At 39.8% G+C, this 13,806-nt stretch overlaps 3 protein-coding genes and 1 non-coding gene across 4 annotated transcripts; 2 read left to right on the top strand and 2 right to left on the bottom strand. All coding sequences in view use genetic code 12, as the record gives it.

Annotated features, from left to right (window-relative positions):
* Nucleotides 1-157: 157 nt before the first annotated feature.
* On the bottom strand, nt 158-2,977 carry CLA4 (serine/threonine protein kinase; the record flags this gene model as incomplete). The annotated part of the gene is made up of 2 exons (XM_064921306.1): nt 158-1,887; nt 1,969-2,977. The coding sequence occupies 2 exons, from the start codon at nt 2,975-2,977 to the stop codon at nt 158-160; spliced, it is 2,739 nt and encodes a 912-aa protein (XP_064777506.1).
* Nucleotides 2,978-5,118: 2,141 nt separating this feature from the next.
* Nucleotides 5,119-5,190, top strand: RJT20DRAFT_t16. Its single transcript has one exon. It is a non-coding gene; the product is annotated as a tRNA-Glu (tRNA).
* A 965-nt stretch (nt 5,191-6,155) lies between these two features.
* RJT20DRAFT_102371 (protein kinase-like protein, mutant is salt and pH sensitive) lies at nt 6,156-8,466 on the top strand (the record flags this gene model as incomplete). The annotated part of the gene is made up of 2 exons (XM_064915679.1): nt 6,156-6,403; nt 6,485-8,466. 2 exons carry the CDS (start codon nt 6,156-6,158, stop codon nt 8,298-8,300), a joined length of 2,064 nt encoding a protein of 687 aa, XP_064777505.1. The 3' UTR covers nt 8,301-8,466.
* Nucleotides 8,467-10,691: 2,225 nt separating this feature from the next.
* Nucleotides 10,692-11,843, bottom strand: TPK1 (cAMP-dependent protein kinase catalytic subunit TPK1; the record flags this gene model as incomplete). Its single annotated transcript, XM_064920404.1, has 1 exon — nt 10,692-11,843. One exon carries the CDS (start codon nt 11,841-11,843, stop codon nt 10,692-10,694), a length of 1,152 nt encoding a protein of 383 aa, XP_064777504.1.
* Between the last annotated feature and the right edge of the window lie 1,963 nt (nt 11,844-13,806).

Genomic DNA, 13,806 nt, shown 5'->3' with positions numbered 1-13,806 from the left:
AGTTTAATCATTGACTGCATGGCTCAATTTATCTTGAAGTGCTGACTTCGCTTGCATTGGCTTGATTTCCCAGAAAATACCACTATTATACTAGACTGGAAGTGTCACCTACGAGTGTCGCTTAGAGTCATAGCAAGCACAGAGGATAGGATGCGATCTATTCGTCAGCCAATGAGATAGAATCATGACTATTACTATTACTTTGGGCATGCTTCTTCCACTCTAACAATGGAGCCAATTCTTCTATCTTACCCAGTTTATGTTGGATGAAAGAATGCTCAAGCAATTCGTCAGTGGTAGCTCTATAGCGCACGTCAACACAAAGACAAATGGATAAGAATTTCTTGATAGAGTTTGAAAGCAACTCAGGCTTTTTAAGCTTAGGAGTACCATTTGTCGCAATCAAGTAAAGTGCCTTAAGAGGCTCTTCATTTAAGTATGGAGGCTCCCCTTCTATCATTTCAATTGTCATGATACCTAAAGACCAAACGTCAACCTTCTCATCATATTCCTTTTGTTTCACAACTTCTGGAGCCATCCAGTACGGCGTTCCAACCATTGTAGCTCTTTTGTTACGTTGATCGGTTAATTTTGCACAGAATCCGAAATCCGTAATTTTAACGTTACCCTTAGCATCCAAAAGTACATTGTCTGACTTGATATCACGATGAATAATGTGTTTCTTGTGTAAATGTTGTAAGCCCTTCAAGGTTTCGAAACAGATCGTAGCAATCTGCTTCTCACTCAACTTGAACTCGTTGTTTTCAATAATTTCTGTTAAAGAACCACCCTCCATGTACTCCATAATGACCCAAAGATCGGAATTGCCTCTCAAATATGAATCAAGGAAGTTAACAATATTCTTATGTTGTGAATCTTTCATGACCAAAATCTCGTTAATGATCAATTCCTTACGTGGCTGAATATTCAAATCCATTTGTTTGATGGCAACCTTTTTGTTATTTTCACGGATGACTTCGGCCAAATAGACAGCACCAGAGGCACCTTGACCAGCTTTTTCAATGATTCTAAACAATGGTGTTGGATCGTTACTATTAACGACAGTTTTCAATTTTGCAATAATTTGCATATCATTCAACTTCTCACGTTCTTTTTTGAGCTGCTTAGCCGATTTATTTGGAGCTGGTCCAGTGGCCAAAGCTGTGGTTTTTGGTTTAGTATCACTGATCGAAGAATCCACGGATTCGCTATTATTACCATATGGATTTGTTGTGGGGGACTTTTTATTACGGAGCTGAAGTGGCTTTGTGGGTGATTCTTGTAGCTTGTTCGCAATATTGCTAGAGTTAAGCGGCTTTGTACTAGTTTGATCAACCTTTGGAGCGTACGGGTTCAGGCTCACCTGTTGGGGCTGTTGTGGTTGTGGTTGCTGCTGTTGTTGTTGTTGTTGTTGTTGTTGCTGCTGTTGTTGCTGCAATTTGTTCGTAATACCAAATGGTTTTATATAACTGGCTCCAGCTGCAGGGGCACTGCTAGGACCCGGTTGGTACTTGTTTCCAACATTGTTAACATTATTTTGATTATTATTGGAACCAATGAAGTTGTTGGTACCTGTTTGTATACGGAGTTCTGGATGGATCTTGCTAGAACTAGCACTACTTGTGGTATTGGTGGTATTATGTCTTGGAATAGTGGGTGGAACTTGCTTTGGAATGGTCAGATTATTGTTGTGCGTGGAAGAGATACCTAAGCCAGTAGGTAACGTATTATTGGAGTTAATATTGGTGGAGTCAATGGAGGCTGTGGTAGGAAGTGCAGAAGTTGAATTAGCGGTTCTGAACTGTGGGGCAACCTGCTCCTGGTTTGATCCTGGAGGCGGAGGTGCCCTTCTGATAGGTACTAGGTCAGTTTTAGAGCTATTGGCACCTTCATGTAGGGTGCTTGAACTACTATTCTGACCGCTTGGAAGACTACTACCATTGCTTGCACCTACAACGTTACCATTACCAAATGATGGCCCCAAGCTGTTATTGTTAGCAGCAGAGTTTTCCGTTTTACTGAGCAAATTACTCAAGGGTGAAATATTACTATTACTACCATTTTGAGTTGTCATATGATACGGCATAGGCGGTTTTGGTGCCGCTCTTGATGGTTTGAAACTGGTCTGGGATGGCAGAGGCGATAACAGCGGTTGCTGTTGAATATGCAACTGTGAATTTCCTCCATACTTAGTTGGAGGCTTCGTCCAGTCCATGAAGTTTGGGTTTTTGGCTCCGTTATTATTGTAGTTCAAACCCACAGCTGGAGAACTCATAGGTGTGGACGCATTGGATCCTCCATTGATATCTGAATAGAACTCCAATACTTCGATCACCGCCACAGGATCCTTTTTCCAATCTTCGTTGGTGATCTTTGAGTGCTGTAAAAGTGTTTTCCAGGTGTCTGGAAGTCCAGTGAAATTACCAGAAGCAGGATCAAATCCAACATGGACCTTATGAGTGAAGTTGATGGGGTTAGACACACCAGTATTACCTGAGATTGCTGTTGGCTGTCCAATTTGCACCAACGGGCACTTTGTAGTAAATGCATCAAGCCAATCAAGATAGTCGTTGTTGTACTTGATAGATATGAGGATGGCTCTGGCATTATTCTTGGGTACAATCTCAAAGCACTGGCAGGTCTTGGTATATCCGTAGTTAGGCTTGAGGTTGATCACAGAAATGATATTCAACGGAATGGACAAGTCTGGCGAGTCTGACGGCGTAGGCTCGTTTTTGTAGAAGTTGAGAGTCTTGTCGTTGATAATCATAAAACGCTTATTCCAACGGAATGAAGTAAAAATACCATCGTCTTTAACATGGACCCATCCCGATTGGCGGCGGTTGGCGTTGAACAGGATCGATGTTTTGGACGACGAAGATGTGGAGGAGAGCGATGTGGAGGTAGAAGTTCCTGGAGGCGGCGGAGGCGGCGCTCTTCTGTGATGTTTGAGATCAGTAGTGTAGATGCTAGTCATGGTGACGGAGTGGGGGTATAAATTAGGCTGTAAATAGAACGAAGTTTAATTAACTTGTCGAGGATTTGAAGAAAGTAGGAACGAGCCGACGATGTACTAAAATTTTGGTGATCAAAGAACTTGGGGAAGCAGCAGGATCAATAGGATCAATAGGCTGCAAGCAACGTCAGGGAGTTGTCAACAATAACGCAATAGATACGGCTCAGGTTTGGTTACTTCAAACTCTGGAATAATAACAAACCAGTTTGGAATACGATATTAGACGACGGAAGAAACAAGCACTGCCAGCGATGCGAAACCCTGGCTTAGTACTGTAGGAGGACGTATATGGTAGTGGTGAAGTCGAGATCGTATTGACGACGAGTCGGTTTCTTCTGCGATACAACTGTCCAAGCTAGGAATTCAAAAAGAAGGGCTAGCTGTTAATAGTATAGTCAATTATTATCCGTGGAGCTAATAATAATCCGAATGATACTAATAATAATACAGTTAAAGTACTTGTATCAAAGCAGTGTTCTGTAGAATTCACAGCACTCTCGGCACTCTGGCGTAACAACAATGGCACAATAGACGACCAGAAAACACTACAGTTCAGGAGAAAACCACTGGTTTAACTTATAGAAATAATGTCTTCGATTTTTGTTTCGATATATATATCTACAACACATAAAATCTCTGGATTCTCCCTATTTCGCCTATATATATTTATGTATACTACTGGTACTGTTTTGCTTGTGTGCTTACCGCCGCACTCACAGAGCGACCCTTTTTGTTGTTTTAGTGTTGTTTCAACAAAGGAAGGGTTGAAAATTTGTCGTCGTGTCGTTTTGGGCGGGCAGCAAAACACGCGTTTTGTGGTGGATTTTCTCGTCTGATTTCCCCATCGGGGAAAAAAGATCACGTGCTGGTGATGTAAGTCGCTGCAATGGGTGTTTTGGGGCGGGTCACGTGGACAGGGCGCTAATAAATTTTCTGAGGTACCAAAAGGGGAGGGTAGACGCGAAAATGGAAAGAAATATGATCACGTGATAAACCTCACAGTTTGTTTTGCAGTTATATAACTTGAGGTCTACAGCTTGGAAAGGGAATAGATGCCTATTTCGAGATATGTGGGGTGTTGGTATCAAAATAACCCATTTTCGCTTCCCTCTCATGTACGGAAGATGTGAGAAGTGTTAAAATAACAGAAAAGAAAACAGGGATACATTGTGGAGGTAGTTTTACCTGCTTCGAAGAGTGGCTCATTATATTAAGTTTGACACTAGCGAACGCCTCGCTCCTAGTAAAAGTTTCTTTGTATGTCGGTGTATGCCAGTTTCTGGTCCAGCTGCAAATTGGCCTTGGTAGGAGTCACTATTGAAATGCCGGCTCCTACCCGCTCATTAAACAGAACTACAATAAGGGGACTTGTAAGCCGATGCCATCAGCTGTTTTCAACCAAGTATCAATACACCCATAAGGAACGGAGTGACTCGTAGTTGTATGTGCTTTTGAGTGTGCCGAGTAATCATAAGCAGGGGTTAATTGCAAGTAGTCACGGTTGCAAAACAACGTGAAATAAATTGCTGGAAAATGACTTTCACAGAATTCAAATTTACTTAAAATGTGAGCCAATTTACAAGAAATATGTCATAAAAATTTATATATATGGCCTTTTTCTGAAAAAATATAATGTCCATATTAACGTACTGATTCCCAGAATAATAATCCATTCAAAGACGAATTGCTTTATCTAACAGCTATATATTCTTTATAGAAATTTTTCGGGAATAACTTACATCTCTCTTTGGTTTTGGCTTGGAAGTGACCACCACTTGAAAATTTGAAAATGGAAGGTTCAGAAAATATCAGTAAGATTTACACTTTTTTTTGTTTGACTTTTTCTTGTAACCTTATTTTTCTATTTTTTTGGGAGGTGGAATATCTTGATTCCTAACTAACTTAACGAAGGAGAGAGAAAAGAGGAAGACATTGTTATGTGTTTCTACTTTTTAAGGTGACTGTGTATTCCTTTCATGGCACTTGTTGAATACAAACCAGTAATTAAGTTTTTTTTGAATGCGGTAAGGATGTTTTAGAATTTTGATCACGTGATAACGAGAGTAGAAAATGAACATCAGCTTATTTGAACTCAACAATAATCCGATATGGTGTAACGGCTAGCACAGTTCGCTCTCACCGAGCAGACCCGGGTTCGACTCCCGGTATCGGAGCTCTTTCTTTTTTTTTAACAATTGTAATGATTCGATTATTTTGGAGAGCCAAAAGAAGCATTATGAGCGACAATGAAAAGGACCCTTCATTTCTTTTTAGCTAGGTACAAAGTCATTCAAAAGATTTAACCAACTTGCAGGTCTCGAGCTACTAATATATCGTCATCCAAGAGACTTCATTGAAACATGCACACTAAAATAAGCTTCTTCTGAACAAGGTGCTTATAGATAAAGGATGTGTAGGAAATTTAGAGATGCCGTAAGATATTGCGGTATGGATGTTATTATCATCACCTAATACCTGGAACTCTCTTTCCTATGTGATTCTCTGCAATAACAACGGCACAAGGTTGCGTGGTATATAGGTTATCGTCAAGAGCCTCTGGTCACAGTGACTAACTTGTCACAGTAGTCGTCGTCGTCTTCGGGAACGATGGTCAAAAGTTGCTCCCATGTCACTTCGATACAGTAATTCTCTGGCTATGTTTCTTTTTCTTAGAGTCTTCCTAGAAAATCTCACTAGCCAGCCCGGTAGTGGGAGATAGGATGATCTCGCAACTTCGTCTTGTGAGATCTATTACTAATGTCATTTCACTTGTAATTATTTCCTGAAATAGCTGCAAGTTCTTCTAATAGTAATTAGTATTCCATGTGGTAGTCATGACCGGCACCATGTTTATTAATCTTTTTTTTAACATCTTTACATCCATAACCCATAGCTTGCAATATCAGTTCGTGCTATCCCTAGCGTTTTCTGTCCTGTGTCACTAAACCCCGCACTACCTCACTATCTTTCTGGTAGCACCTTTTTCTTAGCGATCTTCTTTCAATAACTAAGCATAGAGAGAAAACTAATTTGTCTGCTTTTAAACATAGCGACATTAACTTTTTCCTGCGAAATTAATATTCATCTGGCAAGTGTAACTCACAACCATCCAGTAAACAACAGATAACCATACAAATAAATGCCTCTTTTCCGCTCGAAGAAAGGTGACGATACTTCGTCTACTCGAGCGTCAAGACTGAATTCACTCCGTTCTGTGTCGTCAGCAGTTTCAAACGGTTCTCAAGTATCCGTAGACCCTTCCATTCATTCAACATCATCCAAGGGTAAGTTTATGGGGTTATTAAGATCAAACTCCAAGCTCGGCATGAAGGAGTCACCTTCTATAGACCAGGAGTTGTCTTCCAAATTAGCAATTTCGACTTCTCCGTTAAAGCCTAAAGCGCCACCAGCTGATCCTCTGGTATCAGTAGCTACAGTTACTCATGATACAAATGGAACAAAGCCCAGTAGAAAAGAACACAATCTCAAGCAAGCGGGCCTTCATCGACTTAAGAAGAAAGTGAGCACAATAGTTGAAGCAGATGGCGAGCATAACTCAATTAAAGGATCAGACTCTGATTCCGATTTCGATGATGAAGATTCAGATTCTGCTCTGAACCTTGATTCCTTCGACGATTCGACAGACGAGTCAACAAACGAGGAAGAAGAAGTATATACAGAAGAAGAGGAAGAAGAGCATACACATGCTGTTAAGTTGAAAGGAAAGATCAATCAGAAGCAGTTAGCATTCCACCTTTCCACTATAATGGGATATTGTGGAATGGAGCTCTCTAGTAATAATAATCATTTAGCCGAGTTGGCTAATGAAGAGCTGGCAAGAACATATTCTCTTCTTGACCAAAACTTTAAGATCCACAGATTACCAGCTGGTCTTCTGAACGATGACTCTGTAATTGGAGATCATCAAATCCAACTTATAGACAATTTGAAGTTCAAGATGAAGAAAATATCAAGTTCTAAAGCTACTGTACAACTGCAATACACATGCCTTTCTGGAGGAAAGACGTTGTATGAAAGGTATGGAGTTGTGAAAGATGTAATAGGAAAAGGTGCTTATGGATTAATCAAAATTATTGATTCCAACCCCGAGAAAGTACCTATAGACTACGATAACAATGATCAATCGAGCGTTTTATATGCTGTTAAGGAACTCCAGAAGAGAAAGAAAGAACCAGACGAAAAATTTATAGATAGGGTGATTTCGGAGTTCGTAATATCGTCCACTTTGAATTCCAAGCACATTGTCAAAACTGTCGATTTAATGGTAACACTTCCTTCATTGCAAGAAAATGAAATAGTTGGGGTTCCCAAATTTAGCCAGGTCATGGAATGCACACTTGGTGGAGATCTTTTTACATACTTGACTACAACAATGGATAACACCAATAAACCGGTAAAATTAATGGAATTGGAGGAGATTGACTGTTTTGTCAAGCAGATAGCTCGAGGATTGAGGTATTTACATCTACATGGCGTTGCACATTGTGACTTGAAGTTAGAGAATATCCTTCTTAGCTATAAGAATAGCCACCAAGATAAACATCAGCATCGGGAAGGCAGTGGTCTTGGCTCAAGGGAGAAAATCGTACTTAAATTGTCCGATTTTGGAAAATCATCAGTCATCAAAACGAAATGGGACCAAAAGGAACAGTTCCTGCCGAAGAAATTGGGTCCAATGGGATCATTACCATACATTGCACCAGAAGAGTATTCCTATTCAAAGAACCTGTACTCTCTTAGTAAGAAGGATTGTTGGGCTTTGGGTGTTATCATCGTTGTTCTTTTCAATATAAGGAAGAACTACTATTCTGGACGCAGGAGAGATATGCTAATGAGTTCAGAAGACGAAGATGGGCAGGCACTAACATATAGCTCAGGATATTTATGGGAAACAACCGACATTAAACACCACCATTATACATCAAAAGACCAGAAATACAAAGATCGTGTCTTTGATGAATACTCCAAGACTAGAATGATTGCCGACTACGACAGTAAGACCAAAGAGTGGCTCGTGAAGAGAGCAGGCAAGTTTCCCCCAATTGAGTATCTTTTCCTGAAGGGAGAGAGCTCCAGAGATCTGGATACCAATTCCGAAGAATTTGATGTTGACGATAAACATGAGGTTGAAGATGAAGATGAATTAGGAGAGTTGAGGCGGATGATAACATACAAGCTATTGGACATAGATCCAGAAAGTCGAATGAATGTGGAAAATTTCTTGAGAAGTGATTGGATGACATCAATTGAATGCTGTAACTAATCGGGGAAAGAATTAGCCACCAAATTGAAGTTGAGAAGCATCAACTTGAAGAACATAGCATAGAGTGAAAATGATATATTAGATGCTTTAATAAGCATTGTATGCGCTTGACATAAAGTATATAGATAGAAGAGAATGTTAAAGGACTACAATGAATACATGACATTAATGATTATATATCTTTTGCTCCATCAAATAACAAAGTTTACTTCATGGCGCCAACTCTTTCATGCCATTCATTACATGTTTTATAACAGTAAGAAGAATCATTTGAAAAAGACGTTGACACCATTTCCTAATTTGCGTTTCTGAAACAATCTGAATGAAGGACTATGCGCAGCCACCATAAATATCTTCTCGATAAGAATGTGAATTCATTTCCAAGATTCCCCTCGAGGGAGGGGGTGGGGGTGAGGTATTAAATAAACTGGAAAATAACGAGATTATAGACGGTTTTAGAAGATCCTTGAAATTAATTTGTAAGCCCATGTACACTTTACTGCTGCTATAAATTGGGATGGAAGAAACAAAAAAGAACTTAAATAATTTATTCTTTTTTTTTTTTCTTTCCAAGCGAACAAGCGAACACTTTATGCTAGGTTAGGAGAAGCTAGATTAGTGATAGTACGTACACACATATGTTTCTAACGAGCAATATAGTTACCATTCTTTATCGAAGTGGAAGAAACCAGAAAATTTCTGAGATCCGTGATGAATACGCTATTAGTACCAAGCTAGTAGGTTTTATAGGGTATATAGATAACTCGATTAGTGATTTGACGGTATGTATTCGATGTAATTTGTTAACTAATATATGTATACTTATATTTATGCGCACTATAGAAGTGCTAATGAGATAGTGTTGAACCATGTAGAACATATAAACACGCTGTTGCACTCAGGGGCAACAGGCTCAGTGTAAGTTTGAACTATACCAAAATGGTTATTCCTGGACCTAAAAAGATTGAAATATCTGTTGAAGTACAGTCGGCAATTCGTCACCGTGCTTCAAACAAAAGATGGTACCTCTCCGACTACAGAACTACACTTATAGACATACAAATTCTGTGACACGTAATTATAAATCTCATTCAACACGTCATGACACATCATAACCACATTTCTTAATCAAAAGATCAAGTGGTTAGTCAGTAGTTAATTGAGAGTTCTATTTTGCGACTTGTGTGTATTACTAAAAAATATCTTGTATGTCTGCAGCTGTTCGAGGCATGGGTGCAAAAAAGCAAAAAAAAAAAAAAGACCTAGGGCGTTATCTACTGCCGACAATGGGTGAGAATATACTTTTCCTCTATGATATGATAGCCATGGTTGTAGGTTTATCAATCGAAATAGTGGTGTTTCTATCAGAAAAGCTGCAGGAACAGACTATACATTGACTACACACGTCACCCTATTTTTCTTTTCAAGTATGTCGGTGTATAGTAAACTAATGCCAAATCAATATTCTTTTTTATTATTGCATCTATGTGAATTTAAGCCTTAGAATTTCCCCTAGTAATAAATCATTGTGAACCCTTTCTTCGGCATCCCCATGGTACAGCATTGTGAATCTCACAATTGTGAATGACGGTAGTGTTAATTCTACGCTATTTTACCTTTTGTCTAAAGGCCATTATAACTCCTAACACGCATGCCACTCCATTTGATTATTCAAGAATATTATGAAAAGTTATACTGTGTGGATTCACACATTTATTGAAGTCTCTTTTACATTTAAAACTTCTTAATGGTATCACTGTCGATAGGGGACAATGATGAAGTCGTGAGACACTTGAAAAAGTGTTCCCAAGAACTCGTCAATGTCACTACGGACCACCTGCCACCAAGGAAAGCCTCAAAGTATATTACTCTCTATAAACCTAATTTCTAACGGTCTGGGTCTGCCAAATGATGAATAGAGAACGGACCCATTTTTACAGAACATTTCATTTGAGCGAGTGGATCAACTTGTTATGTATTGCATCTGATAATTATTTACATATGGTGATCAAGCTATTTAAGCTATTAGTTAAATTGGAAAACACTGCTAATAATGTTATTCCATATTGTCTGTGAGATCGTATCCAGCCAGGACGTAGTCGGATATTTCATTCTAGTAGTGAGCAAGGACTTGACAAAGGAGAAGAGAAGGAGAATAGAATACAATTTAAAAGATTGAATAAGCAGGCCACTCCGGTTCTAGACAGAACTTGGAGGATGAACCAAAGATTGGAGTGAACAAAGTTGGCGCTTATTGTGATTAGTGTACAGAAATGCATCGTTAAACATGAAGGGAGCTGGAAAAGGCACCATTACTATTAGTAGAAATCGAACAAACGTGGCATGAAGTGTCTTGAATGCCTCGTCTGCGACTCTTCCTCAGTAGGATACCTAAAAACCGTGGAATAATTGACCATATGGATCGTCAACCCCACTGATTCCATAATCCAAATCCTTATCCTCAGGATATCTGTCAAACTGAGAGGTATCTCCCACACCAGATGTGATTGGAGGCTCATAGGGAGTTTCAATGTCTCTAGATAGCAAACGTTCCCAAATAACTTCCTTGAACCATGGGTGATTCTTAACATCATCTGAACCACCTTGCAAATTACCAAGACGTTGCGTTAAGTCTTTCACAATCAACTTCTGCAAGAGGTCCAAAATATCTGGCGGCAAATAGTCGGGATAAGTTATTGTTCCATTGAGAATGTTTTCGTATGTTTTCATTGGTGTTGGGTCGTAGAACGGAGTATATCCTGTCAACATTTCGAAGATTAAAATTCCGAAAGACCACCAATCGACTGACTTGTTGTATGGTTTGGTAGCTACGACTTCAGGTGCTATATAATCGGGAGTTCCACATAATGTATAAGTTACATCTGTCACTTCCTTGGCGAAACCAAAGTCTGTCAATTTTATATGCCCATTCTTGTCCAACAAAATATTCTCTGGCTTCAAATCTCTATAGATGATATCCAATTTGTGCAAGTATTCAATAGCCAAAAACACCTCCGCGGCATAAAATTTGGCCACTGGTGTTGGAAAACGTTGAGATTTCCTCAATAAAGAGAATAGTTCCCCTCCTTCTATATAGTCCATAATCATGAACAAGTTGTGGCAATCTTGGAATGTGCCCCACATCCGGATAATGAATGGATGTTGGGCTAGCTTGAGCATTCTTCTTTCGTCGTTGGTGTGTTCGACTTGCTTCATATTCACTACACGCTCCTTTTTCAACGTCTTCATTGCGTAGAATCGACCATTGTGAATGGATCTAGTTAAATGGACCCGACCAAATGAGCCAGTACCCAAAGTTCGAAGAATTTGGAAGTCGTTGAGTGTATATTTGCCCTTGGTTGTAGTATCACGTCCTGAGTGTCGTGAAACTTTCTTTACCAAGTCGTTCGGTCCAGCCTTCTGGTTCTCGAGAACAGGTGGAGTGACGTAAATGTTCTGCTGTTGCTGTCTTTGGGCAAGTTCATTGAGGTTTATGTCGTTGAGTGACCTGATAGATGACTCAGTATTTTGCATCGATGTCATTATATATATAGGGATATTAGTAGTTGTGTATTCCAAAAATCGAAGATGTGGTGAGGGGCTCGCAGCGGGGCAGTGAAGAATAGGACCACTTAGTTCTCCGTTTTGGTTTCGTTAAAGCTAATTTGCTGGGATATTGCAGGGAGAGCTTGCTATGAGTATGGATTGATGAGGTTTGTATTGGATGGCAGAAAGTTTTAAATCTTGTCTTCTGATGGTCCAGTTGTGGTTCTGTGGAAGTGTGATTACGTGCTATCAACGTTTATTACAAAGTGGTGATTTCAAGTCTTTATTATGGACGTATTGTGGTAGATAGTGAATAATCTTGTAATAACGCTGGCGGATGCTTCTGTTTTATTATGCTGTGTTCTTAACAACGCTGTCTACAACTCTGGTGATGCTGGTCCATGCAAAATGAACGAATACTGGAATGCAATACGGTAATGCGACGGTCTCTAATGTCGTTACCGAATAGTATGAAACCGTTATTGCTCTAATCCTATGTGTTTGAGGCCGCTTATACCTTCAAGTATATGCGATTTATGTCTTGTGTCGAGCAAATGCTGTCTGTAGTGACGTTTCTTTGCACAGTAAAAAAGACGTTGACGGTCAGAAAACGGTCCGGTACCACTTGAGGACAAAAACGGTGATTAAGCTGAGAACGAGTACGATGGTGAGACAGGCAGATCACCTTGGCGGACAACAAGTCTTGGTGCTAGGTTAGATAGCTGTGGCAGCAAAATCCTCTACAAAAGAATCAAAATCAACCGTTCCTTGGCTGAGTTACATAATGTACTAAAAACATATTTCTTTACAATCTCAACTTATGTATACAGACACACTATTCTCTCAGCCATATTCGCCTGTGTAAATTTTTCCATCAGAATACAAAAAAAAAACTTTTGGTGGGTTGTGCATAAGGACGGAAATTTCTTTTGCCTATTCAAGCGGCAAAGGTGTACACAGGAGAGCCCCCCAAAACACCAAAAATGCCAGTTACATAATAAGTCGACGGAATACAATAGGAAGTCGCCGGTATGGCGTTGAATTCACCAGTGACAGAAGCACCATTTGCAACGGATATCTACATGCTACGATATACTGCGGGCCTTATGCGCACAGCGGCAGAAAGAGACCTGACACCTGGTGGTTGGCAGGCTGCTATATACACAGTTAGTGTGCTGATTTATTTTTCAACAATTTGGATGTGTCTCAGTAGCTGAGCGCCAGTGGTCCATTTCTTGCACCTTAACAGTAGCAATGCTGCTCCCTCTGTATGTGCCAGATCCAATTTTGGCAGTTGAAATAGGCAAATTAGGCAGGGGACAAGATCTGAGTTAGTGTCACCATCTTCGATGATCTTCTCATAATCATTCCTCTGTGACGTAAATGCATAATATTCTAAATCTACGAACCATTCCAGTGATATCCAGGCATTATATTAACACTTCAATAAAATATCCCTTGCTGAACCCGCATACTTTGGAGCCAGGAAGCACTGCTACGATTAATTAGTACACCAGTTCTGCTCTTCCTTCCCCTATTAGTCCCTAATGTAATACTCCCAGCTCGACTATCCTCTTTCACGTAAACATCTTCTCAGTCAATCTTTTGCCTATTCTCCACGGCCTCGATTTGCCCTAAGTGTTGGCGAATTATATTTTCGCTAATTAAGCTTTTGTATTACATATGGTAGGAATGTACCAGACAGGAAGAGTTCCTCTGTATTTTCTCTGAGCCTTTCTATTGTGCTGTGGTGGTATATTGGTACATATATTTTCTGTATAGGTATCCCGTTGCATTGTTTACCTGTTGAGCAAGATGCTGGCCAAATAAACTAGTTTATCCGCATGGAGCTGTAGGCACAATTCATAATTTTTCAATAATAGCGCACCCTTTTCTTTTATGCCCAGATGTTCTATTATATTACGCAATATAATAGAGTAGGGAGCAACTCGCGACGAGC

The sequence above is a fragment of the Scheffersomyces xylosifermentans genome, assembly GCF_036884685.1.
Source record: "Scheffersomyces xylosifermentans strain CBS 12540 chromosome Unknown RJT20scaffold_1, whole genome shotgun sequence".
NCBI lineage: Eukaryota > Fungi > Ascomycota > Pichiomycetes > Serinales > Debaryomycetaceae > Scheffersomyces > Scheffersomyces xylosifermentans.
The sequence above is the reverse complement of the archived record's forward strand: the minus strand, read 5'-3'. Positions and strand labels throughout refer to the sequence as shown.